General features: G+C 37.2%; 1 protein-coding gene across 1 annotated transcript; it reads left to right on the forward strand.

Annotated features, from left to right (window-relative positions):
* The first annotated feature begins 342 nt into the window (after positions 1 to 342).
* On the forward strand, positions 343 to 10,488 carry CCDC152 (coiled-coil domain containing 152). Its single transcript, XM_005152102.2, is given in 9 exon segments — positions 343 to 429; positions 1,430 to 1,535; positions 5,303 to 5,371; positions 6,363 to 6,427; positions 7,912 to 8,014; positions 8,713 to 8,840; positions 9,759 to 9,842; positions 10,367 to 10,424; positions 10,427 to 10,488. Coding segments are annotated over 9 exon segments (762 nt in total).
* Positions 10,489 to 13,353: the final 2,865 nt, after the last annotated feature.

The raw sequence follows: 13,353 nt of genomic DNA on the forward strand, positions 1-13,353 counted from the left end.
AGTATGGAAGTGAATTCAGGTTTACTTTTTAATTGCAGAAAAAAAATCCCAGTTCATCTGTATCATCTTACAGTTTGGTATATGTTCCTTGCACTTTTTAATATTCATTATGTTTTCTAGAAATGCAAGATCTTAGGTTCAAGTTTAGCTACACATGCAAAAATCGTATTTTTTTAAAAATTACTCTTTAGAAGTTTTAAATTTGAAAGTTTTAAATGAAAAGAAAATGCTATTCTGATCACATTTGTGCACATGAAATCTTTTCACATCATGTGAATAAGAAATGTGTGAATTCATAGGTCTTTTTTTCACATATGCAGTGATCACTGGTCCAGGAAAAAAATGAGTCACAGACCTGAAGAACCTATGAAGAGAATCAGTGTGGTCAACCTTGATAAACTTTTAGATAACATCTCAGAGATAGAAAAGGTAAGTGTAGAAGGCAGAAAATGTTGAAACTGCTAACTATAAATATTCTGTGACACTTCAATAAGCTTTTTGAGTGAAACTACTTCTAAATGGTATCAGCTTATTCTTTTACTATAATGTCTTGTAATACTGCCTTCAGAGTGTTTATATTGACTGTCTTTCAGTTATGAATGACTTCTGTGGAGTCAGAGAAGCCTTTGTTTCTGTGCTAGAATTTTAATGTGCAGAGGCCAATTTAGGCTTCTCATGAAAAGCGTGAAAGTGTACCCTTGTCTCAGTAGCTGCTATTGGAGATAACAGTATTGTTACTGGGGATAACAGTATTGTTATGGAGGTAACAGATAACAGCTGGACTACTCTGTCAGAAATTATTCCTTATTATTGAAAAATGTCACTGCCATAGCAGGGACATCTGGTTTTTTATTCTTCACTCATTGAGCTATCTTTATTTTATATACATGTCAGTTCTGAAAAGATTGATCCACTGAGGAAGATCAGTATTGTATTTCATGTTAGACACACGCTGGCCAGCTCTCTGGTGATTTCCTGATCAGTAAGTCCGTGCTAGAGATAATATAAAAGGGGCATCTGAAATAAATTTTGTATTTCTCATGGAAAAAATATACCAGTTCCTGTTCACACCCATTACTTACGTTGATGCTCAGTTAAAGCACTGACAGCCTCATATGCAAAGCAGTAAAAAGAACCTTGCCAAGGACTGATCCAGACTGTGGACTACCAAATTGAGAATAACTCCATTTGTAACTAGTGATATGAGTTGGCATTCTTAGTTCTAAAGAGTAAACTCCTAATAACACAGGTTCTCAGGTTGAACATCATTCTTCTCTATAACAGAATTTCCAGAATGGCCAATGAAATGGGTTTGTGACTGCAGTGTTGCAAAACTATTAAATTTTATATTAATGTAAAGCTCACGATTTAAACTTTAAAGATATTGTGTCATTTGTATAATTAGTATATTTTTCATCTAATTTTCTAGAAAATAACAGAAGTTAATGATGTAAATAACCTACTGGGTTTTAAGCTGGAAAAATGTAACAGATTGTTAACATTAAGCCAGTCAAAGGAAGAATCAGTAAGAGAAGGTAAATTATTTTTTAAAAATCTGTATGGTTTTTGCATCTATTCAGGAAATTTTATTATTTTCAGCCATATAAAACACGAAAATAAAATAGCAAGGATCTAAGATACTGTGTGAAAACCAGTAATACTTAATCCTGATTCATATAATAGAATCCATGTCGTTTGTATAAATCAGATAACTTTAACCCACAAACATGCCTTGAGAACTTCATTAAAGTTACTAGTTTCCACCTGATGTTAATATCCATCCACTTAAAGAGATTTTTGAGTGCATGCAGTACCTATGCAATAAAAACTTTCCTTCTGTATCTTTTTCATCTTTTTTCTTTTGACTTTTTGCCTTTCCCATTCATGCAGGCCCCTTGAGCTTCTAGTGAACTTCCACAGTTTACAAAGGCAGTATGTTTAAGCAAACTATCATTGGCAGTTTTACTTCAAATGCTAGCCTGTGAGTTGGATTAATCTACAAGCAGCTCAGATGTCTGTGTAGAACAATAGGGCCAACATTTGGGAAAAATAAGGGCAGGACTGATGCTATCGTGCCTCCAGCTGATCTGTTCTAATGGTATCAAGATGACAAATGTTATGTTTCACTTGGTCACCAGAAATGTTTTGCCCAGTGAGAAATGAGCCAGGTGCATTCTTGGATGCATAATTTGCTTCCCGCTGAAATGTCAAAGATTGCCTGTAATTGGAGATGGCATGTCAGGCTGGTGGGGCTATTGCTCTGAGGTAACACAAAGAATTATGTTTCTTAGTAGCTTGTGAGATTTGGTTTGCTTAGGGACAATCCAATAGTCCAGATTGCCTGGGAGTGTATTTTCCTTGTACCATGTTGACTGGTATATTGAAGTTTTAGTATTCCTGTCTGAATTCCATTCACATAAATTGGTTATGTAAGGACGCTGGGTGTTGGTGGAATCTCAGTGTCTTCTGCCTATACAAATGTTTAATCTCTAGAGGACTAAAAAACTGGCCCAAGTGATTACACTTTTTATCTGTGTGAGATTTAATCTCTGAAGAGGTCAGATTAAACAATGTGACAGTGCATTTTGTGTTTTTAATGTCACTGTCAAGATTTTGTCTCATTTCCAGTTATGAAGTGTAAGGAATTGTATATAGTCATGTAAGGCTGATTTCAGTTATCACTGTTGTAAGTTTATTCCACAGGCTGCACTTGTGTTACGGTCAGCTTTAATACAATCAGCTGGGGCTCTGTCTTGCTTTGTATACCAGATGTCATTATGGTGCTAAATAGTAATGAGTGGCACTTGTAACAGTGTATATTAATATTAAGAGAATTCAGACTGCTCATAATGAAATAATCATTTAGCATTTACTATTTCATAGGTGGAAATTATAAGCCTATACATCATAATAAAAAATATGTATCATTCTGCCAAATGAAGGAGTATTTTTATTATTGTTATTATAGAAGTATATTTTTTCGGATGAGTATTTGAAAAGAGAAATAGTATCTAGTACTTAGCATACATTTGTGGTTGCTTATTCTTCTCTATAGAGTTGCCAGAAGATGTGTCTTTTTGTAGAACTTTGCTAAGTATTATGGAACAGAATAACACAGAATAAAACTTATAAGTTTAAGAATAAAACTTAGTTTCGTGCTGGAGTGAGGTTGCTAGTTGGTTTCACTTAGAGATGTGATGGGACTTACATAATTTAGCATAATAATAAATTAATTGGAAAAGCTATTGCGTAAGTAAGTGAAGTTTGCTCATGATGCCAATCAATTCTGTTACACCAAGAATCCGGTACACAATAACAAGTGATAAAAAGGGATAGGAAAACCAGTAACAGTGCATATGGGAGGTATTTTGTGCAGAGTGGTAGGCCCTAGTTGGCTCCTTTTCAGGGAAGACATATTGGTGTGTTTCTGGGTGGTTCTCTGAAAATGTAAGTGATCAAAGAAGCAAAAACAGTGATAGGAAAGCTTATGGGAGAGGCAGAGAAATGCATATCATGTCCTTGTAAAGTCTGTAATTTTCATGTAACGTTCTGAGCTGGATGTTTCAAAATGGACATGCCAGAACAAGAAAAGATGACAGAGAAGGTGGCAAGGTTTGCTATTGTCAGGGAGGAGCAGGGGATGGGCAATCAGGAGCCAGTCATGTAACAAGGCCCACAGAAGCAGGCACTTCAACAACTAAGATTCACTCCCACCGTACCAGTACAGGCCTGGCCCAAGTGAAAGCTGTCAGGATCAGCCAAAAGTCCATCTTACCAAACAAGTATGTAGTGATGGAACAGGTCCAACGTCAAGGCAGGAGGCTGAGGCAGGATCAGCTTCAGAAATAGTTACAGGGGTCATACACCGTCTGTAATGAGGCAAATTTCAAATCAAGCCAGGAAGTCACTCCATAGGTCATGAGGAGGCTCTAGATGTACATAGTATGTAGATACCTGCAAAACAGCTGTGCCATAAATCAAGGTAGGCCAAAGGCAAAAGCCTGAGCTTAAAGGCAGCTCACAGAGGAAGGAGGGACAAACCCTTTCTGAGTCTTCTGACAGCTTTCTTCAAAAAGCTTTTTTGCAAGGTCACCAGAGATACCTCAGTTGGCCTTGAGCCGAGCCAAACACCCAGGAGGTGCGGGAGGGAGAATGTGCTTCGGGTACTCACAGGTTTGGTCACAATTTTGGAACGTTTCTGTGGCTGTTCGTGCTCCCTCCAGTGGCTTCTTGGAAGCGTGGACAGGGAGAGTGCAGCTGACTAGCATAGTGTGCTGCATGAAAAGCGGAGTCGATGCAAGAGCAGACTAAGGGTCAAAAGACTGAGTGTAAAACTGAATCTCTGAGCTAGGATCTCAGGTCGTCTTCCTGACTCCATTATTTGTAATCTAATCTTTAAGTATATGATCTACAGTTTGGTCTCATGAGACAAGTAGCTGTTATTTAGCATTGTCTATCCGTTGCAGAAACCAGAAGTCCCTTAAACTCTGGAAACAGAGAGAAAGGTTTTAAGAGTAAAGCAAGAATAAGTAAGCAACCTCAAGTTTAGTGTCCCCAGTCTTCCCAGTCTTTGAATGTTTTGCTACTTTACTGATAAGTTTACAGGGAACAAACATAAGGGATAAAAACAGTATTTAATGGAAACCAAATGTTGTATTACAGGCAGTCAGGGTGGTTTTCAAGTACTAAAAATGCAATTACAAAATAAAATAATTAAATACTCAAGTATTTAAACTGATAAGTGGCATGTATGTGCACACAGACATAATTATTTTGTTTGAAATGAGATAACGGGGTTATAGTAGCATGTTCTGAATCTCTCCAAGTTTATGTTGACCCAGAAGATGAAGTTAGTATGCTCTAAAAAGGGAGTGAGAGACTGCAATAAGTGGATAGTGCTGGTCTTGTGAAAAAGAATCCTGGCAAAAAAATGCTATCAGGAAAGTAAGCCTCAGTTTCATTAATTACATCAAATTGCTGGAATGCTGATATGGAAGACTTCCATTATTGCCCAGAAAACAGTAACATCTCTGTTTTCTGGCTAGGAGCAGAAATGTAATAGCTTTATGAAACTGTTCATATTGCTTGACAAAATTGTTTTTAATCTCTCATATACTGAAAGCTAAAATTAAGCAGTAACCGTGTAATAATAATCTTAGTTATTTCTGTAGTCAGTAAGAAGACCTAGACTAATGTTTAAGCAAGACAATTATAAAATGTTTGAGAAAAGTTTATAAACAAAATATAAAACTAAAATTTTGAAGTGATTATGTAAACATACTGGATTTTTAATTTCTTTTAGAATGTGCTACTCTACAGAATGTGGTGAAGGGTTTAACACAAACCATTGAAAAACAGTGTAATGTGAAAGGTAAAAGCAAAAATGTTCCTACGTATATACAGTAGCGTAATTTTGAATGAGCAGGCATTTAATTTTTTGTCACTATATTTACTGTTCTTTTTCAGGGAGAGAAACTCACAGCCAGCCAAGCAGAAAGGGGGGAAAATTACCTAAAATTAGTCTTGTGCAGACTTTGGTGGTCTGTGGTGCTTAATGAATGTCTGTTGCTATTATCTTACTTAGAATCCATGTGTAAGAGAAGTTCTGCCTCAGTGAGGGTTTTTTTTAATCAATAGTTGGACTTGAAATTTACTTCAGCATAGTACTGGCACTTTTACAGAAAGCGAGATGTTATCGTTCAGCTATTGGACTGTAGTGTACTGAAATGGTTATGCATAGTTTTTATCACTTGGTTAAAACAAAAGGTCATCTTAATCCTCAGTAGAATGTTATTAACATGTAGCTGTTATTTCTACCATGTAGTTAATTTTATACCTATTGTGTTTTCAAGGCATATAGGCATAAATATTAGTAATACTCAAAAAATGTGAAGTATATGGTTGTTTTTAATACTCAGAGAGACATTTAATAATACTGAAAAAAGAATAATACGCTTTTTCTAAATTCTAGTAAATTAGATTTTCTAAAATCTAGTAATTTTAGTTTTGGAGAAGTTGCATCTTCCACTTCAAACCTGTTGTAGTCATGGTAATAATCTTTTATTTTCTGAGCCAAAAAAAATTTGCATCTAGATTTTCTGGAATGTAGCAGTTATCAGAAAACTAAGGACAGTTCAATGTAGTAACACCCTGTAGGTATTATGATTAAACTATTAATTTTCTCTTAAAGAAGAAAATGGAGGCTATGTAGTTCTGTAAATGATGATTAGCATGTCTACACAAAAGGTTTCTTAAAGGTTAGGAAAGTCAAAAAAAAAAATTGATTCCTTATTCTGGTTTCCTACTAACAATACTGTCAGAATGTACTTCTTAGTGTATCATATAATTTTTTATTTACACAGATGAGAATGATAGACTAAAGGGTACCATTCACATCTTGGAAGAGAAATTGAAGACTTGTGAACAAGTACGTTGCAAGTACCTTTACACAGAGGCATGTTTGTATATGTCTGTGTTAGCAGTTCATATACCTTTATATTCTTGGATTTGCTACTGATACCATTATTGTTGCACTTTTTCTAACATTTATGTAAAAAGAGTTGTTCTCATGAAATGTCAATATGAGAATGTGTTAGAGGTACTAAGAGGTCAGAACTCCTACGAGCTGAAAATTTTGGCTCAATCTAAATTGCACTTTTTTTTTCCTCTATTTAGCTTCAGATTAAACTAAATTCATTCAAAAATCTAATCCCTTGAGCAAGACTACATTTTTATGTGGAACTAAGGTTTTGATATTCACAATGCCTGCTTTACTGCTGGACAATCAAGAACTGTCTGAATTTTGACTATAGTTTCTTTTGGAGTAAATGCTACAAAGATAATGGGCCTGTACTTTTTATCTGTATGTCATAATAAATTCCATTTGCCATCTCTGTACTTTTTATCTATGCCATTCATTTTTGGTAAGGAGGTTATCACCAGCAGTGCTAATTACTATTTGTGTTAGTTCTCTGTGCTAAGATTGAAGATCCATTACCGCTATAGGATTAGGAATCCCACTGCTGATTTTCTTTGCCTGTGTTTGTGCTAACCATGAGTCAAAATTAAATTTTTATACCAATAGAGGTGTCATCTTGACAGCTTGAGAATAAAATAAGTAACACCTTCTGACAGATGTGAGAAAACTATGATTCTGTGCATTATACAGATGTATGGCATGTGAAACTTCCAGCTGTTTTCCTGAAGGCACTTATTTGACTATGTCCACATATACTATTACCACTGAACTGCCTTTCTGAGTGTTTCTGAGTATTGCTCTGGTGAGTGGCTACCTAGCTTGTCAGAAGGCTCTGACAAGTGTTTTGGAGTAAGTACTTCTATACTGGCAGCTGCTGCCACTTCCTTGATAATTCTGGTATAGTAATTGGAACAGACCTAACAATAGGCATGCTCAAACTCTTCTACTTGAGTATCAGCGCCACAAGCATCACTGCTGCTGATATCGTTGAGTTTTGGACTGCTGCCAGTATGAAGTTGTGAAATCCTTGGGATAAGCAATACCGAGAAAATTCATACTTTAAATACAATTTTTGTTGTACAATCTTAGAGTCAAATACCCACAAATATAAAACTGTATTACTTGCCTAACTGCAGCACTGTATCAGATCCTTGGGGAATGTTACTTCTTCATTTACCTGTTTTCCTAATGAGTACAATTTCTGATTTTATATTAACTGATAGCTGCAGTGCAAAGAAGTGGGCTGTATTTTTTGTCTGTGGACCTCAGCCAGATTGCATAAGAAGTAATTGGGCATTCTGAATTTACTAGATGGAGGATAAAGCACATACTGAATTACAGAGTATTGTATATTTCACATGAATGCTGTGCTTCACAGAAGACTGAGAGCACAGAAAAACTCAATATTTTTATGAAGCCTTTTATGTTCACAGGAATATAAAGGTCAGATTGAGAAACTTATGAAGGAAATTAAAACCAAAGAGGAAGACCATAAATCAGAAATAATGAAGCTGAATTGTGATATGATGAAAACAAGTAAGTTCTCTGTGGACTGAATGCTATGGCATTAGGTAAAATATGTTGTAACCTGTAGGAGCTACAACTTCATCTATAAAAAATACAAGTTTTGCTTCATTGTGGAAATATGAAAGCTAAAGATGTATAGTGTTTAACTGAATTTTATTTTAGCTCAAGAGCAGACAGTGGCAACGAAGTGTTAGTACAGCAACACAGGAAGAGCAGAAATTCCCAAAGAGGTAGAACAGACAATGGGAATTTGGACCTAAAACCCTAAAGGAATTAAAGTTTGGTTTAATTTGAACTATTGCTTTGAACTATCAACTAGACTGCTGTTAGAGTGTTCCAGCTATGCTCAGGGAATTACGAGCATATGAGCAAGTGAGCCATGCTCATTTTCACAAATAAATAAGACTGCAACAAGAAAAAAAAATAATCTCAGTATTTATTTTTCCCATTACTGACATAGCCTTGAAAAGGCTCATCCATATAGCTGAAAAAAGCCAAACTCATTGTAAAATACGATGCTTCTTCAAAGAGACTTCATGTTACTGAGATAGGATAGGGGGGTTTCTTATGTTCTTGCTTGAATTAAATTGTTCTCCTGTAAAATGTTGATCTGCTATTCATTAAGTTTTGAATATTTGAGAAATTACGTAATTTTTCCATCTAAATGTCTTCTGTAATCATCGTATTTGATATTACTCTGTTACTAGTTGAAGCAAAAGAAAGGGAATATAAAGAAGAGAGGGAGAAAAAAGACCTGGAAACACAAGAGATAACTAGACAGCTGAGAATTGAAAACGAAGAGAAGCAGAAAGAAATCATTAAACTGCAGATAGAGGTACACATTACAAAGCTGAGTTAAGATCAGCTGGGCTTTGGGTAAACCTAGAAGAGACTGTTTTTTGGAAAACAGTAATTAGTACTTAACAAAGTAATATCATGGTATCTGGGAAATTTCAAAAAAGATTGTGTTTACAAAGCTCAGTGGCATGTGCTCCCTTCTATAATCTGAGTAGCTGAGTATGTGAGTTGCCTCTGCTCAGGAATCGAGTTCTGCCTGCTATAGGGGAAGAATGAAGTTTGCTGTGTTCTTGTGTTAGATCATTTTGACAATTTTGCTAGCTTTAGAGCTATACAAAAAATGTTTTGCTTGTTTTTATTCTTTTTAACTTTTTGGATGCTAGAAAGATATCTTTTTATATAAACTGCCAGGAGCTTAACAACTTCTAATCCTGTGGTGATTTGAGTCGCAGAATTCAACACATATTTCATGGCTCAGATTTTAAGTCACTGTCATTACAGAAACAATGAAGGAAGTACTTCAAACATTTTGCATATCAAAAAAGGAATAAGGTGTTAAAGTGTTTGGGCTGAGCTTTCTTTAGGACATGAGGGAAAGGTAATGGTTCCAGAGGTTTTTAGTATCCTCTGTATTTTCTCCTGCAGACATGCATCGTAGAGACTTCAAATATTTTAGTAATCATCTCCCTTATCTAAATGTATTTAGTTTGCATTGTAACTGTACTATTTACTTTTTACAATATTTTGAGGTATTTCTTAAAGAAGTATAACTTGTAATTACATTCTTCTTTAAAATAAACTGAATTAGCTTCATTTTCCTTGTTTTAAATAGTAGATAAGCTTTCATATACAAAATCCAATTTTTTTTAAAGTGAAAATTATATTTTTATTATGTAACATACTTTTTTTTTCCTGTTTGTATTTAACGTTCTGCTTTTTCTTGATTTTTTTTCAGTTCAATGCTAAACTAGCAACAGTTCAGGGTAGAAAAAGATCATTTTGGGAATCTTCTGCATTTCCACAAAGTGTCTATAGAAGAGTACGTGTTTTTAAATATCTATATTCTGCAAATACTACACACTGTTAGAGCCTGTTTGAAATAGAAGCTCCCTGTGGTTTTACTGTGTTTCTTCTGCAACAGAACTTTGAGGATTGGGGATCTGGGGGAGGGTGCAGTTTCATGTCTATCTTCCTGTCTACATTCCCTCCCACCTCTAGACAACTGATTTTATATCTCTCTGCACTGATGTTGATAAAGCTCAACAGCAAAAGCCCATATGTGAAGTGGGTTTAGTACAGAATTGATAACCTGGAAACCTAAGATAGGAGTAATACAAATTACTGTGCTTCAAATTATATATGTGCATTATTGGTTTTGTAGGCTTGGGACATTGGAATGTCACAAAAAATAGGATTTTGTGGAAGTCAGCTTTGTGATTTTGTGACACAAAATAGTTAGAAAAATATTCTTACTAGAATATTTCTCATTAGTAACAGCATATTGTGTTGGTACATAATTCTATGTGATGTTTAGCAATGAAGCCTTTGCTTGCATTTTTACAGAAGCTACAGAATTTCCAGGAGGAGAAAAACCAAGAAATTGAACGTCTCCGAAACACCATAAAGAATTGGAGAAACGCCTTCTTAAAGAGCAAGAGCAGCACTTCAGACAGAGGCCATTCTGAGTAAATGACATGATGTATTTCATTACTACAGATAATGAGAAGTAAGCTCAGTGTATTTCAAAATGTTTGCATAAATAAAAACAAAATAGGAAGAAATGCTGAGTATTATTTTTATTGAAGACTCTTGTCAAATATTCCAAAGCCATGCATTCTGTGTACATTCAGGGCTACTTTCTTGCTCATCAGCATTCACAATAAGAAGATTCAGGTTTCACAGGAGTAATAATTTCCCTATTAAACCATCATTAATTATCGTGTACACTTTCAGAGCACTTTTGCTTTCTTGACTAATCTCTTCTTCATCCAGGAATCCTTCAAACAACTTTAGTTTTACTTCAACTCAGTTAATCAAAGGTTAGGAATGCTAAGCTACAGACAGAGAAGTTATACAAGGTTAAGTGGTATATTATCTTACCAATCAATACAGATTTATGAAATTCAGCATTGTTATAAATGAAGATAAACATTAAGCCAGGATGAAATTTGTCCTGGCTCTCCTCTTTTTGATACTGTACTTGATTCTGCATGAAGAGTTCTTAACACTGTTTTTCACTTTAGGCATGATCTCAGCAAGTTGGTTGAATTTCTAAGTTGTTATAGTAAGCACTAATGGATCCTGATACTGTATCTAAGCCACAAAAGTTAAGCATATAAATCTGTTAATTTAAAATAATGCAATTAGTGCATGTATCTTACGTTTGTGATAAACAGTTGTTCTGTCTAAAGAGCAACCTTTTCTCATACATAATCTGTATCCCCAGGTTAGAACAAAATGAAAAAATTTGGAATATATTGTTTTCTTAATAAAAAAAATATTACAATGCCTTTTTTTGTTATCTCCGATACTTGACTGCAGATTGTCAGATCAGGAGCCCTTAGGTCATAGTTTACGCTCCCATCCTCACAAATGCAAGCAGGATGTTAGAAGAGAAGCAAGAAAGACAAATTCACCATTACCCCTTGTCCTATCACTACAGTCCCTAATGAGGAGTCCCTCCCCAACATCCTTATAGGTGCCCTTCAGATACTGGAAGGCTGCTATGAGGTCTCCATGCAGCCTTCTCTTCTCCAGACTCAACAGCCCCAACTTTCCCAGCCTGTCTTCATATGGGAGGTGCTCCAGTCCCCTGATCATCCTCATGGTCCCTCCTCTGTACTTGTTCCAACAGTTCTGTGTCCTTTTTATGCTGAGGACACCAGAACTGCACACAATACTCCAAGTGAGGTCTCACGAGAGCAGAGTAGTAAGGGCAGGATCACCTCCCTCGACCTGCTGGTCACTCTCCTTTTGATGTAGCCCAGGGTACGATTTTCTTTCTGGGCTGCGAGCGCACACTGAAGCTGGTTACATGTTAAGTTTTCTCATCAACCAACACCTTCGAGTCCTTCTCTGTGGGGCTGCTCTGAATCTCTTCTCTGCCTAATCTGTAGCTGTGCCTGGGATTGCTCTGACCCAGGTGTAGGGACTTTGCACTTATCATGGTTAAACTTCATGAGGTTGGCATCAGCCCACCTCACAAGCGTGTCAGGTCCCTCTGGATGGCATTCCTTCCCCCCAGCGTATCAACAGAACCACACAGCTTGGTGTCATCGGCAAACTCCTGAGGGTGCACTCAATCCCACTGTCCGTGTCACCAACAAAGATGCTGAACAAGACCGGTCCCAACACCGATCCCTGAGGGACACCACTCGTTACTGGTCTCCAGCCAATCATTGAACCATTGATCACAACTCTTTGCGTGCAGACATCCAGCAGTTCTTTATCCACACGAGTGGTCCACCTATCAGATTGATGTCTTTCCAATTTAGAGACAAGGATGTCGTGTGGGACAGTGTCGAACGCTTTGCACAAGTCCAGGTAGATGACATCAACTGCTCCACCCCTGTCCATCACTTTTTGTAGCCCCATCATAGAAGGCGACCAAATTGGTCAGGCAGGATTTCCCCCTAGTGAAGCCATGCTGGCTGTTGCCACAGCATCTTGTTGTTTTTCATGTGCCTTAGCATGCCTTCCAGGAGAATCTGCTCCAAGATTTTGCAAGAAACAGAGGTGAGACTGACTGGTCTGTAATTCCCTGGGTCATCCGTTTTCCCCTTCTTGAAAATGGGGGTTATATTTCCTTTTCCAGTGTACGGAACTTCATCTGACTGCCATTTTTCAAATATGATGGCCAGTGGCTTAGCAACTTCATTTGCCAGCTCCTTCAGGACCCACAGATGGATTTCATCAGGTCCCATGCACTTGTGTACATTCAGGTTTTTAAGATGGTCTCGAAGGCAGATCCTCTCGTACAGTGGGCCCAAGGTCTTCATTCTCACCGTCCCTGCATCTACCTTCCAAGACGTGGGTGCTGTGTTCAGAGCATTTACCAGTGAAGGGCAAGGCAAAGAAGTCATTAAGAGCCTGTCATGTTTTAAGCCCAGCTGGCAACCCAGAATCACGCAGCTGCTCGCACACTCCCCCTCCTTCCTCCACCCCTGCTCCAGGAGGGATGGGGAGGAAAATCGAAAGAGTGTAACTGCCAGGGTTTGAGATAAGAATAGTCCAGGAGCTAAGGTGTAACACAAACCAATACTGCTGCCACCAATAATAATAATGATATGGGAAATAACAAGGGAGGAGAATACAACCCACTCACCTCCTGCTGACTGATACCCAGCCCAAACCCAAGCAGTGATCTAGCCCTTCGGGGTAACGGCCCCCCCAGTTTATATAGTGGGCATGATGTGCTGTGGTATGGCATACGTCTTTGGCTACTTTGGGTCAGATATCTTGTCTTTGCTTCCTCCCGGCTTCCCCTCCTCCCTGGCAGGGCATGAGACTCAGAAAGTCCTTGGTCAGACTAACCATTACTGAGCAGCAAC

The sequence above is a fragment of the Melopsittacus undulatus genome, chromosome Z, assembly GCF_012275295.1.
Source record: "Melopsittacus undulatus isolate bMelUnd1 chromosome Z, bMelUnd1.mat.Z, whole genome shotgun sequence".
Lineage (NCBI taxonomy): Eukaryota > Metazoa > Chordata > Aves > Psittaciformes > Psittaculidae > Melopsittacus > Melopsittacus undulatus.